The sequence below is a fragment of the Neoarius graeffei genome, chromosome 23, assembly GCF_027579695.1.
Source record: "Neoarius graeffei isolate fNeoGra1 chromosome 23, fNeoGra1.pri, whole genome shotgun sequence".
In the NCBI taxonomy this organism is placed as follows: Eukaryota; Metazoa; Chordata; class Actinopteri; order Siluriformes; family Ariidae; genus Neoarius; species Neoarius graeffei.
The window spans coordinates 28874389-28887605 of NC_083591.1; the positions used below are offsets into that span (position 1 = coordinate 28874389).

The window sequence follows — 13217 nt, forward strand, 5'->3', positions numbered from 1 at the left end:
TGTGCTTATTACGTGTCAATTTGCACATGCGGGACACTTTTGGGTCGTTTTCCGTTCATATTGGAGATCGCATACAAGTCTCATATAATTGGTAATGTGAACGGCCTAACAAAAAAATCAGATTTCACAACAAATCGGATATGGGTCGTTTCAGGTTGCAGTCTGAACGTAGTGTAAAAGTAAAGACTAAAATCTTAAAATGAATTCTAAAATTTACTGGCAACCAATGAAGAGAAGCCAAGACTGGAGTAATGTGAGATCTTCTACTGGTGCCAGTTAAAAGTCTTGCTGCAGCATTTTGCACGGTCTGAAGACAGTCCAAATCTGATTTATTTAAACAGGTTAAAAGACTGTTACAGTAATCTAAATGAGAAGAGATAAAAGCGTGGATAATCAAGTTCAGCTTTTGATACCAGCAATCTGAGTTTTGAAATGTTCCTTAGGTGATAAAAACAGTTCCCAACTAGTTGTTTGGAGTGATGCTCAAACAACATTGAACTATCAAATAAGACACCCAAATTTCTAGCATTTGATTTATCAGAAGAGCCTAAAAAGCTAACGTGTCTTCTGATGTCTGGGACCACCTTGTCTGGAGCTATAATCAAAGTTTCAGTTCTCTCATTGTTTAACTGAAGACAGTTGTCGTTTAACCATTGCTTGATATCTGTCAGGCAATTTTGTAAACAAGACGATTTGTCATGTTCACCTCTCATCTGTATAAACATTATCTGGTATGAAGAAATGCAAAACATTCACATTGACTGTTAAAATGGTTAAAACTTTCTAAAACAACTCCGTATCCCATTTTACTAACTGCCATTCAATTCCACTGCTACTTCCTGGTTTCAGTGAGGAACTGGATGGCTCCACCACAGGGAAATAGGGGTGTTTAGCGGTATGGTCCATTTTAAAGGGATAGTTCAGGATTTTTGACATGAATCTGTATGGCATCCCCATCAATAGTGTCGTGCAAACACACTGACTTACCCCTGACAGCATCCTGTGAGTCCAGTTCTTGTCCAGTTTTGGTCCAGACGAAAGTAGTCCGGCAAGTTTGTTGGGGTCACGAAAGTAAAACGTTTTTCGTCTCAAAACAGTACGTGTTCAAAAGAGTGATATATTTGCATCACAAAACCGTTGCCAAATAAAAAAGTCAGACCTCGAAATCACTTGGCACTATTTTCTCTCCCTTCTTATCACTGCGCGCTGCCGCCAGGTGACAGCCACAGCTGTTTCATTCATTGTTTACTAGTGATGGGAATTTCGGCTCTTCTTACTATAAGGAGCCGGCTCTTTCGGCTCCCAAATGGCTCCTGAGATTTTATTTTTGATTTAAAGGAATACGCCACCCCAGATGAAATTGAGTCAGTCCCTGCAGTCCCTAGAGTTGGATGAGTGAGCCAAAGCGTTTTGTAGCCGACCCAGCCATTGTCCTGATCTATAAACGTCCTGGTTAGCTTAGCTTAGCGTAGTCGCTGTAATCCGGCGTGTCCAGCTAGCATTGTTGTTGCAAAAGTGAATTAAATAACTCAAGATTTTTTATAATTATTTCTCATGACTTGTACAGTCACATCGAGTACACATATCAATGCAAATTAACACAAAGGGATTTACTAGACCAATTTATATCTGGAACTATTTTCAGCCACAGCACAGGCAAAGCACCGCTGCAGGCGCAAAGACACCGCGCAGCGCCTGAAAACGGGTGCGCAGCGCCTGAAAACCCGTTTTCAGGTGCTGCGCGGTGTCTTTGCGCCTTCCTTTTCCTACCTATTCCTTTAATTGCTGCAATTAACTAGCTAATTCTGATTCTATTTCTCCTCTCAGTTATAATCTGTCCTGCTTTTGAAAAGATCCTCTCTGGGGGGACAGATGCTGCCACTATACACATCCTCGGTGCCATCACGTGTGTAAGCCGTGGATAGAGTGCAGCCTTGGTCTCCCACCAGCTTAGTGGGTCTGCGTTTCGCTGTCACCTGGCGGCAGCGCGCAGTGATAAGAAGAGAGAGAAAATAGTGTCAAGCGATTTCGAGGTCTGACTTTTTATTTGACAACGGTTTTGTGATGCAAATATATCACTCTTTTGAACACGTACTGTTTTGAGACGAAAAACGTTTTACTTTCGTGACCCCAACAAACTTGCCGGACTACTTTCGTCTGGACCAAAACTGGACAAGAACTGGACTCACAGGATGCTGTCGGGGTAAGTCAGTGTGTTTGCACGACACTATTGATGGGGATGCCATACAGATTCATGTCAAAAATCCCGAACTATCCCTTTAACCATTTGTGTGTTTTTAATGTCAGTGGTAAATATGGGCATTTTGTCTGCACAAAGGAGTTTGGGTGATTAGAAAGGGTTTGTTTATTTGGTTTTTGTTTGAGTCTTATTTTATAATGATGGTATTAACTAGTTAGTTGATATATTTTTGGATTTGGTTTGTCTGGTGGGTGGAGATACAGTGAGCCCCTCAAGAGCATGTGGAGATACTGACTTTGCTCCATTTCAATACAGAACTGTGACTGTTGCAACTAATACCCTGTCCACACTAGGGATTTTGTACCGATACGATACTACTTTCGTACCGCAACACCTGTCCATACTAGCAACTATACCGGTACTGTAGCGGTATAACTATCAGTACGAAACCCATAAATGTATGGGTTTCGTACCGGTACAGTATCGGTACTGTAGTGCTTCACTGTAGTGTGGACAGATGAAGCGGTTCTGTATCGATACAAATATAATGCGCATGCGCAAAGTCACACACCTCAAATCGATGTCTTCGCTGAATAAAATAGTGAAGAACGGAGATTTGTTTTCTTTGTTTCTTTCTCAACTGCCTCGCGCGTTTTATACGATTCAACTGAATAAATGACCACCAGAAATACAGACTGTACATTGACAACAAAAAGCACACACGTTGTTTCATCCGCCATATTCTCGGAAGGAGGTTACTCAGTCACCACGGAAACATTTCGCGCACGCGCATTTCAACTACCGTGAAAGAAAACCGCAAACATTTCTCGCTAATGTGGACAGATGCACTAAACTGTACCGGTATAGACCCCTTCGCATGTTTGTAAACAAACAGACCGTTGCCAGGATGCACGCGCAGCCTGGACCCAGAAACAATGGCGCTGCCCATAGACTGGCATTATGAGCTGTCAGATTATGCCAAACAATTGTCGTTACAAGATCGAGAATGCTACATAAATAAGTTAACTCTAACAAGTGGACATCGCCTACCGGATCCGCATTTAATTAAAGAGTGGACGGACGATGTTAGTAAGTTCCCTGGTATACAATGGCCAGATATATACTCGTACCTTATTGACAAGACTTCAGTGTACACCCACGAAAAACTTCGTGCCTACAAGTCTTTAGACGCATATGATTATGTTATGTGCGGGCATGTACAACTTGATTAACAATGGGACATTCATATTCATTTTGTTTTAATCAAATTATGCCAGTGGTGTGATGGCAATGTGGCTTTAGCTACAACAGCAAATACCAACACTAAACAGCAATTTGCAGGAGGTAATGGCATGAAAGGAATGATGGTGTAAAGAGTGCAGCTAAGAGAAATCAGAGCTGCGTAAAAAGCGAGAGGCAGAGAGCAGAAATGAAACTGAACGGAGCGGGAGCTAGGTTACAGCAGTCAACGTAAGTTGGCATTTAGAGTGAGGGCACACAATTTTACCTTTGCATCCTTGCTTTAAAATTGTGATTTTCGGCATACACAAATAATGATGGCACAAAATCTGGACTGCTTGAGTCAAGCGAGACCTCTCCTACAAACAAAATTGCATGCAAAGCTAAGTTAACATGCTAACAATATTCATTACATTGTGTAACTATGACCCAGCTAATCAGACAAACGTTACCAAAGTATTTTGCTACATCAATAAACAAAGACTAGAAAGAGTAAAAAAGAAAAGATTTAATAAATAGCCTGATCTTACTTGTGATGAAGTGGGCGCTGCAAACCCGCACATTTTTGATGGTGCTTTCATCCCAGTCTACACGTTTGATGGCTTGTAGCCATAGACGTCGGCGATTTTTTTGGAATGGGTGAGATCCTGCTGGAATTCTGAACATTTTAATCCCATCACTGCTATGATTCTGACACCCGACAACACAACAACTAGGCATTTCTGAGTCTTTTTTGGGTCCAGGCTGCGCGCGCAATTTCCGCTTACGTATGAATGACGTTTACTGCGAAGGGGTCTATACTTTGTATCAATACAGTTATACCACTATCGTACCGGTATATATGTGAACACAGCTTAAATTAAGCTCCAGAGTGTAGACAGCAGAATGCACAAAAGCACAGAATGCACATTTCTGTAATCACTTTAAATTTAGATGTGTTGTTTGATTTACTTAAGGGAAAACTGATGTAGTTTTGTTATTTTATTGCTGGTACTTTGCCCATCCTTGGTTTTAAACTTCGACAGGAAAAATGGATATTGGAATTTTCATTCATCTTTTTATTTTATCTTTGACAATAACCTTATTACGATGTATTTACTAGATCGATTAAAGTGGTCGTCATACTCGCGCACAACAGACTTTCACTCACGTGTGCTCTGAACAGCATGCGCCTCTAACGACAAGCATCTGCCCTAGATTAAGTGCAATCAGTGTGTGCATAAAAGGATGCTGCACACACACCTACACAGTGCGAAATATTGCATCGTTCATCACCATTACCAAGCCGTCGTTATTGCACTGTCTTCCTGGTTATTGGCTCTCATTTCTGTGTTTTGGTTTCCAATCTTGTCCTGCCCAGTTTAGTCCGTTTGTGCCTCACTCAAACCTTTTGCCTGTTCATTCTTATTGATTCAGCCTGCCGTTTTGGACTATATGCCCGTTTGTTTCTTTTATAATAAAGACAGTCTTCCTGCACATATATCTGTCTCCAATCAACCTGCGCTTACTGACAGTGGTTAGCAAAGTTTATCAAAAAGCAGGTATAGTTATGATAATCATTATGCTTTAATAATTTATAATTTTGCAATAAAACTCAAACTTTAACAATAACTATCCAATGCCCCATTATAGTGCATGTGTTATAACCCATTACCTGATCTGCAGTTTTAAGAATTAGACTCACCGAAATTCAAAGCTTCTGGAGGAAATAAAGTTAAATCTTGATTAATCCAGTAAAACATGAAGTATAAATTAGTTTAAAGAAATGAAACCGAAAGAAAATAAAGTCGGACATGATAAGGGTGACAAATCACGCTGTGAATGAAAACAAACCGGAAGTGAATTCGGCACAGTCATAAAATTCCTGCGAAATATTTTATGATGTGTACCATACAAAAGGAAAAAAATAAAGTATGAAAAAGAATGAAATGATTCACCATTAGATATTTATTTTATTGAGGTATTTAATCATTTCTCCAATCTCGATGAAAGTCTAATAATCTATAATTAGATATTACGACGTGGTTATTTTTAGACACACCTGCTGTACTCTGCTTCCCCAGAATTTCGTAAACACAGCCGGATCACTGGGGGGATTGAACTGGCTTTGTTGGAACTTTATTGATGTAACAGTATCTGTGCCATTTCTGTATCAAAAATAACAGTATTTGAGTTTTGCTAGAATACCAAGATCAAAGAATGAGGTTTATACAATAGTGTTTTTCAGAAGTTAGAAATTGAAATAAATAAACAACTAGATTTTTCCATTCTTTGTTCAATTTAATTAAATGATAACGAAGAATAAACTTCTGAAATCATGACTCTCAAAAAAACTTGGGAGTCATGTTGACTCAAATGACAATTACTCGGGGGAACCCTGCAGATCCATATAATTTACCTACAAATATCTATTATTTATTCTGCACGCTTCTCACACGCACTCACCACTTCAGATGGGTTAAATGCAGAGGAGGAATTTCGCTGTGCTTGAGAGGACATGTGACTAAACAAACAAATTTAAAAAAAAAAAGCTGCTTCTTAATTTACCCACAAATGTATTTATTCCACTTGAAAAGTGTTCGGCAAACCAGCTACCAGATTTGGGACACGATGACCTCCTGAACTATTTAGGATTTGGGACTTCTAAAAATACACCGGAAATGCTAAAGGCAGACAAAAATACAGATGCCTATCAATATTTCGAGGCAGGTTTTGTCCATGCCGAAATGTTATGGGAAATTCCCGATAAAGAAAAACACTTTATTATGACAAATGTAAGCACAAACATGAACTTCTAAAAGTAACAAACAAGCCAGAGCCTTGATCTAGCATATTTTATGGTGTTTAGCCTCATCTACATTATGAGTACACGACGAACATGCTGCTAGTCTAACAAAATATATATCGCGTCCAAAGCCCACATCCAGACATACCTTTTAACGTTACACACAGCTTTCACACTAACCTGATATAAAATGTTCTCCACACACAATGTTTTTCTTCCTGTTTAACTGCAGCTCACCATTTTTCTCGTCTTTCTGGGTTCGCCGGGAAGCGATGAAAAGTTAAACCAGGTTTATCTCCACATCTGTTATTGCATCCAAAAGCAATACAGGTCACTGGCACCGTCTTAGATGTACAGTGGTGCTTGAAAGTTTATGAACCCTTTAGAATTTTCTATATTTCTGTAGAAATATGACCTAAAACATCAGATTTTCACACAAGTCCTAAAAAGTAGATAAAGAGAACCCAGTTAAACAAATGAGACAAAATATTATACTTGGTCATTTATTTACTTATTGAGGAAAATGATCCAATATTACATATCTGAGTGGCAAAAGTATGTGAACCTTTGCTTTCAGTATCTGGTGTGACCCCCTTGTGCAGCAATAACTGCAACTAAACGTTTCCGGTAACTGTTGATCAGTCCTGCACACCGGCTTGGAGGAATTTTAGCCCATTCCTCCATACAGAACAGCTTCAGTTATGGGTGGTAAAAGAGAGCAACTGGACTTGCTTGAAGATTCTTGAAGACGTTTCACCTCTCATCCGAAAGGCTTCTTCAGTTCAGTTCATGCAGTCCTTGGCACACTTCCCAGACAACTGAATGCACACCAAAACCCAGCTGTTTTCAGTGGCTCACAGGAGGACAGAGAGAATCAGCATTCTATTGATCACCTTAACGGGCAATCCATTGATCACCCTAACGACTCTCGAGGCCATTCACATTCAGCTCCCAGTGACCCACACCAACAGGATGACGCAACGACACCTTAGATGAGCCTTTCATCCATGAGAGGATAAATACCTGATACTCCCTACCAGTCAGACAGAACTGAAGAAGCCTTTCGGATGAGAGGTGAAACGTCTTCAAGAATCTTCAAGCAAGTCCAGTTGCTCTCTTTTACCACCCATAGTTACTATGACCTGGATGACTGAGGCTACATCCACACGACAACGAGATGTTATTTAAAAATATATCGTGTCCAAATGGGCAACGATCAGTAAAATATCAGCTCCATATGGCAACGCAACGCTTGCTGAAAACGATGCAATACACATGCCACACCTCTAGGGGCGCTGTAAGACGGTCCCTTCGGAGACACCAGAACAATAGAAGAAGTAAGGACGCATGCACATAAACTATTATGCGCGAGACTTCATATTAGCCACAAAGTCAGGAAAATCTGTTCGTAAAATTACATTATAATGACCAAATACAATGAAAAGTATTTTTCCAGTCTCACCTGTGAAAGGTAATCCCATGTGATCTCGTTTGGACGGCAAACCTGTTGGTACAGTTAAACGCAGCTAATCTTTATTCTCTGCTTTGACCTATCCAATATGGCGGCGAGGATGACGTATGATTCTACGCGGAAGGCGACGTCTTTAATGGTCCGGAATAAATTGAATGCTACACGTCGATGGATTAATTTGCTCTTCTACGCCCTTTTTGAGGAACGTATTGTAGGACTTAAACCATCATCTGAAGAGGTGAGATCGCTCCTTTTTTTCCCTATTTTTGCTGGCGGGATTGACTCTGCCCTAAGGGCAGAGTCTCTCTCTCTCTCTCTCTCTCTCTCTCACTTTGCACCATTACACAATAAATATTCACAGTGAAAATATTTTGTAAGCGCGTTTCATGAACCAAGTTATAGGATTTGTTGACAACTCGCATCGAGTTCGTTACACTTCTACCCGGCGTGAAGCACTCACAGTCATGTGGTTGTGACGTCATCGTAAACAAATCCGTTCTACTCATCCAGACGACTTCACAACGGCAACGTTGCCAGATCTTTCCACTCTGGAACCCGTTCTCAAAAAGACTGCGTTTTGGGCACCCAAAACGCCGGTGCCGTGTGGACGCCAGGCCTAAACGATAAGCAATTGTATCGGAGTCACCTGGATCCGTTGCCGTGTGGACAGGGCCTGAGAATATTCACAAACAGCTTCAGCTCTGGGATGTTGGTGGGTTTCCTCACATGAACTGCTCGCTTCAGGTCCTTCCACAACATTTCAATTGGATTAAGGTCAGGACTTTGACTTGGCCATTCCAAAACATTAACTTTGTTCTTCTTTAACCATTCTTTGGTAGAACGACTTGTGTGCTTAGGGTCATTGTCTTGCTGCATGACCCACCTTCTCCTTAGATTCAGTTCATGGACAGATGTCCTGACATTTTCCTTTAGAATTTGCTGCTATAATTCAGAATTCATTGTTCCATCAGTGATGGCAAGCCGTCCTGGCCCAGATGCAGCAAAACAGATCCAAACCATGATACTACCATCACCATGTTTCACAGATGGGATAAGGTTCTGGTGCTGGAATGCAGTGTTTTCCTTTCTCCAAACATAGCGCTTCTCATTTAAACCAAAAAGTTATATTTTGGTCTCATCCATCCACAACACATTTTTCCAATAGCCTTCTGGCTTGCCCACATGATCTTTAGCAAACTGCAGATGAGCAGCAATGTTCTTTTTGGAGAGCAATGGCTTTCTCCTTGCAACCCTGCCATGCACACCATTGTTGTTCAGTGTTCTCCTGATGGTGGACTCATGAACATTAACATTAGCCAATGTGAGAGAGGCCTTCAGTTGCTTAGAAGTTCCCCGGGGTCCTTTGTGACCTCGCCGACTGTTACATGCCTTGCTCTTGGAGTGATCTTTGTTGGTCGATCACTCCTGGGGAGGGGAACAATGGTCTTGAATTTCCTCCATTTGTACACAATCAGTCTAACTGTGAACTGGTGGAGTCCAAACTCTTTAGAGATGGTTTTGTAACCTTTTCCAGCCTGATGAGCATCAACAATGCCTTTTCTGAGGTCCTCAGAAATCTCCTTTGTTCGTGCCATGATACACTTCCACAAACGCGTGTTGTGAAGATCAGACTTTGATAGATCCCTGTTCTTTAAATAAAACAGGGTGCCCACTTACACCTGATTGTCATCCCATTGATTGAAAACACCGGACTCTAATTTCACCTTCAAATTAACTGCTAATCTGAGAGGTTCACATACTTTTGCCACTCACAGATATGTAATATTGAATCATTTTCCTCAATAAATAAATGACCAAGTATAATATCTTTGTTTCATTTGTTTAACTGGGTTCTCTTTATCTACTTTTAGGACTTGAGAATCTGTTGTTTTAGGTCATTTATGCAGAAATATAGAAAATTCTAAAGGGTTCACAAACTTTCAAGTACCACTGTAACTTCTACAAATTTATCTATAAATGTTTGCTGAATTTGGCTTACAATCACTCGCATACACTTGTGTCAGTCGCTAGTAAACACAAAGCTCACCAGGCAATATGGCAGTGTAAACAAATCCACAGTCGCGATGACGTTATGTGACCTTTTCATTCTGTTCACTTTTACTTTAACAACATAACCTAACAGATTTTCCAAGGCAATCAGGAAAAATTATTCGTAGGAGCTCTGCATCCCAGGATGCATTCAAATTCTGAACATGCATTTTTGGGCGTAAAAATGTGACCCCTCACCAAATCCAGGGACACGTGTCGGCCGAAACGAATCCGAGATAATCGCAAAAGAAGCATTTTTTTTCCGAAATTTGTGATTTTTGTTTTTTTCCATCATGTGCAAGTTGAGATCTTGAAGAATGCAATCAGTATTTCAGATAATAGATTGTTTTGTTGGAAAAGCATACATTTTTTGTTGCAAATTGTCTCGTTTTTGTCAGGACTGTAGCCTGCTGGGGGGTGTGGGTAAATTACCATATGGGCCATTCACATGATGATTTAAGTCTTTTTTTTTTCGCAAATCAGCTGTATGATCCGAGCTGAGCGCATGGCTACTTAACTGCATACAGGCATGTAATTTCACTATGGAATGAGTTACTAAACAGAGCGCAGAGGAGCTGAAACACCACGAAGCAAACAGACACATGGTTTTTACATCGGAGATAACCATTTCTAGCAAAAAAAAACGCAACCTCGTTTTCCAGATTGAATGGAATACTTGAATGATCAGATGATACACGGACCGTTCTAGGATTACATTCCATCGGAGGCATTGGTGTGTGCAAGGTGACATTTCTCTTTCTGATGGGGTAAGTTTATTAATCTAAGGCTGTGTGGTTATTTTTGCATATAACGGAGAGTGTTGTGGTTTGGTTAAGCCTAGGTCACAACCGGACGTACGATTTTTTGGCCGTGTGATTTTTGGCGTTTCCCAAATCGCTGCGTTTTTTTTTGTTGTTGTTCACGGAGAAAGACGCGCGTTGGCCGCAAGTTTGTCTTGCAACCTGAAAAAAACGTAAGCGCCCGTAGAGTTTGTTTGACATGACAACGAACCTCTGCGGCCGGTCTGCAGCTCGAAAATCAGCACATCACATGCGCGCTCTCGTGCGTTTCTTGCATGTAGACCGGCCGTAGGAGCACGTACGGCCGGTTGTGACCGAGGCTTTACATGAAACTAGCGTTGTGTTAGTTGTGTCATCATTGTGCTCTCTTTCTTTCTTACGGTGTGAGTAATTTTTCAACCACAAAGCGTTAAAGTATACTTTAGGACTTATTTTTGTACTTCATAATTGTTTTGGGCATACTTTGCATGGAAGGAAAATTGACGTGGTGATCTTTGTTTACATGAAAGTAGTATCGTGCTAGCTCGTAGGGGGTAGGGCTTTCCTTAATGTTATGCAGATGAGCACCATTATGTGCCCGCCCTGCACCCAGAGTAGCTGAGATGGAAAACTTTGAGGCGATTTTCTCCCTTTTCTGTTTTAAGAGGTATGCACTTTCAAAAGGCCACACATTCTTCAAATATTGTCAGATCTCCACATGGAAGGCATCATTGGAAAGCTTAGAAACTGTACTTTCTGAATCTGTCAATAACTCAAAATGCCCCCGGGCAGACGTGTCCCTGGATTCTGTTTTCTGACACAAATGCACAATTTCTTTGTTAACGTGATCCCTGAGACTTGTAGCTTTTCCAGCTCATCAGGGCAGGCAGACGTCATATTTTATCCCTCATCTCATTACCACACAGTAAATCTGATTAATCTCTCCAGAATATCTTCACACATGCCCACAGATTCACAAAACTGTACAGATGCGCACACAAACAGTCTGCTGTTTTTCCTGACATGCACAAGGAACATCAATATTGTGACTACAGCACTACAAGAGTCTAAATGGGTGAAGACTGAATACTGCCAAACAGTGCAACTGACAGGCTGTGTCCCAAATATTACACTACTCCACTATATTTAATAAATAAATAAATAAAGAGAATTTAAAAAAAAAAACCTCACCTAGCTGGTAGCACACATTATGGTTAAATGCTCAAATATGTTTGGTCTGAAGGTGTGTATAACAGCACAAGTAGTTCCAGCTGCAAGATGAACGTTAATATTATTGCTTTCGTTCCATGTTTCTATTGTAACAGGTCATACACAGGGACCTGTATGGCGGATGCACCACAATCCACGAACAATAATAAGCAGATTTTAAAATGGTTTGCTGCTTAAGAAAGTAATTCTTACAGTTGCCGATATGATGAGTTTATGATGTTAGGAGATGTTTAACATTTAGAGCCTTGGTTGTAAGCATCTCACAAGACTCTAAATGAGCAAGCGAGAGAAAGAGGCTGGTGACAGAATGACCATCACAGCTTTAAAGGAACAGTCCACCGTATTTCCATAATGAAATATGCTCTTATCTGAATTGAGACGAGGTGCTCCGTACCTGTCCGAGCTTTGCGCGACCTCCCAGTCAGTCAGACGCGCTGTCACTCCTGTTAGCAATGTAGCTAGGCTCAGTATGGCCAATGGTATTTTTTGGGGCTGTAGTTAGATGCGACCAAAGTCTTCCGCGTTTTTCCTGTTTACATAGGTTTATATGACCAGTGATATGAAACAAGTTCAGTTACACAAATTGAAACGTAGCGATTTTCTATGCTATGGAAAGTCCGCACTATAATGACAGGCGTACTAACACCTTCTGCGCGCTTCGGCAGCACATTGATACGGAGCTCAGATATCAATGCACTGCCGAAGCGCGCAGGTGTTAGTACGCCTGTCATTATAGTGCAGACTTTCCATAGCATAGAAAATCACTACGTTTCAATTTGTGTAACTGAACTTGTTTCATATCACTGGTCATATAAACCTATGTAAACAGGAAAAACGCGGAAGAGTTTGGTCGCATCTAACAACAGCCCCAAAAAATACCATTGGCCATACTGAGCCTAGCTACATTGCTAACAGGAGTGACAGCGCGTCTGACTGGGAGGTCGCGCAAAGCTCGGACAGGTACGGAGCAGCTCGTCTCAATTCAGATAAGAGCATATTTCATTATGGAAATACGGTGGACTGTTCCTTTAACGTTATTAGGAGCAGGAACTAACACTTCAACATTCCACAACATGTGACCCGCCACGCCTACTTAGATCAAAAGATGCAGGCTATCTGCTGGTACCTCGTATAGTGAAGGCTACATCAGGGGGCAGAACCTTTTCTTACAAAGCCCCACAGTTACGGAACAGCCTTCCAAGCAGTGTTTGGGAATCAGACACAGTCTCAGTGTTTAAGTCTAGGCTGAAAACATCTGTTTAGTCAAGCCTTTTGTTACTGGTGTTTATGAGGTAAAGGTGTAGATCTAGAGGGTCCTCAGACAGAGTGTTTTGGTAAACTGGGATGTATGGATGCTGTGTCAGTCCCCACTCGCTTGCTCACTCGAGTTTGTTGACGGTGTAGTGGCTGCTGCTTTATGTCCCAGGGCTCCCTCATGCCTGTGTTACCTTCTGGCTCTCCCCT

At 41.2% G+C, this 13217-nt stretch overlaps 1 protein-coding gene across 5 annotated transcripts in view; it reads right to left on the bottom strand.

The window, feature by feature from the left end:
- Window positions 1-13217, bottom strand: part of camsap2b (calmodulin regulated spectrin-associated protein family, member 2b) — a 138802-nt gene that overhangs the window by 114652 nt on the left and 10933 nt on the right. Inside the window, exon 1 of one of the 5 annotated variants that reach the window (XM_060906028.1) lies at window positions 3708-3828. The exons of the other annotated variants lie outside the window; for them this stretch is intronic. Within the exon in view, the coding sequence (XP_060762011.1) occupies window positions 3708-3744 (37 nt within the window). The 5' untranslated portion in view covers window positions 3745-3828. Of the gene's footprint in view, window positions 1-3707; window positions 3829-13217 lie in introns of those variants that run through there. 5 annotated transcript variants of the gene reach the window in all.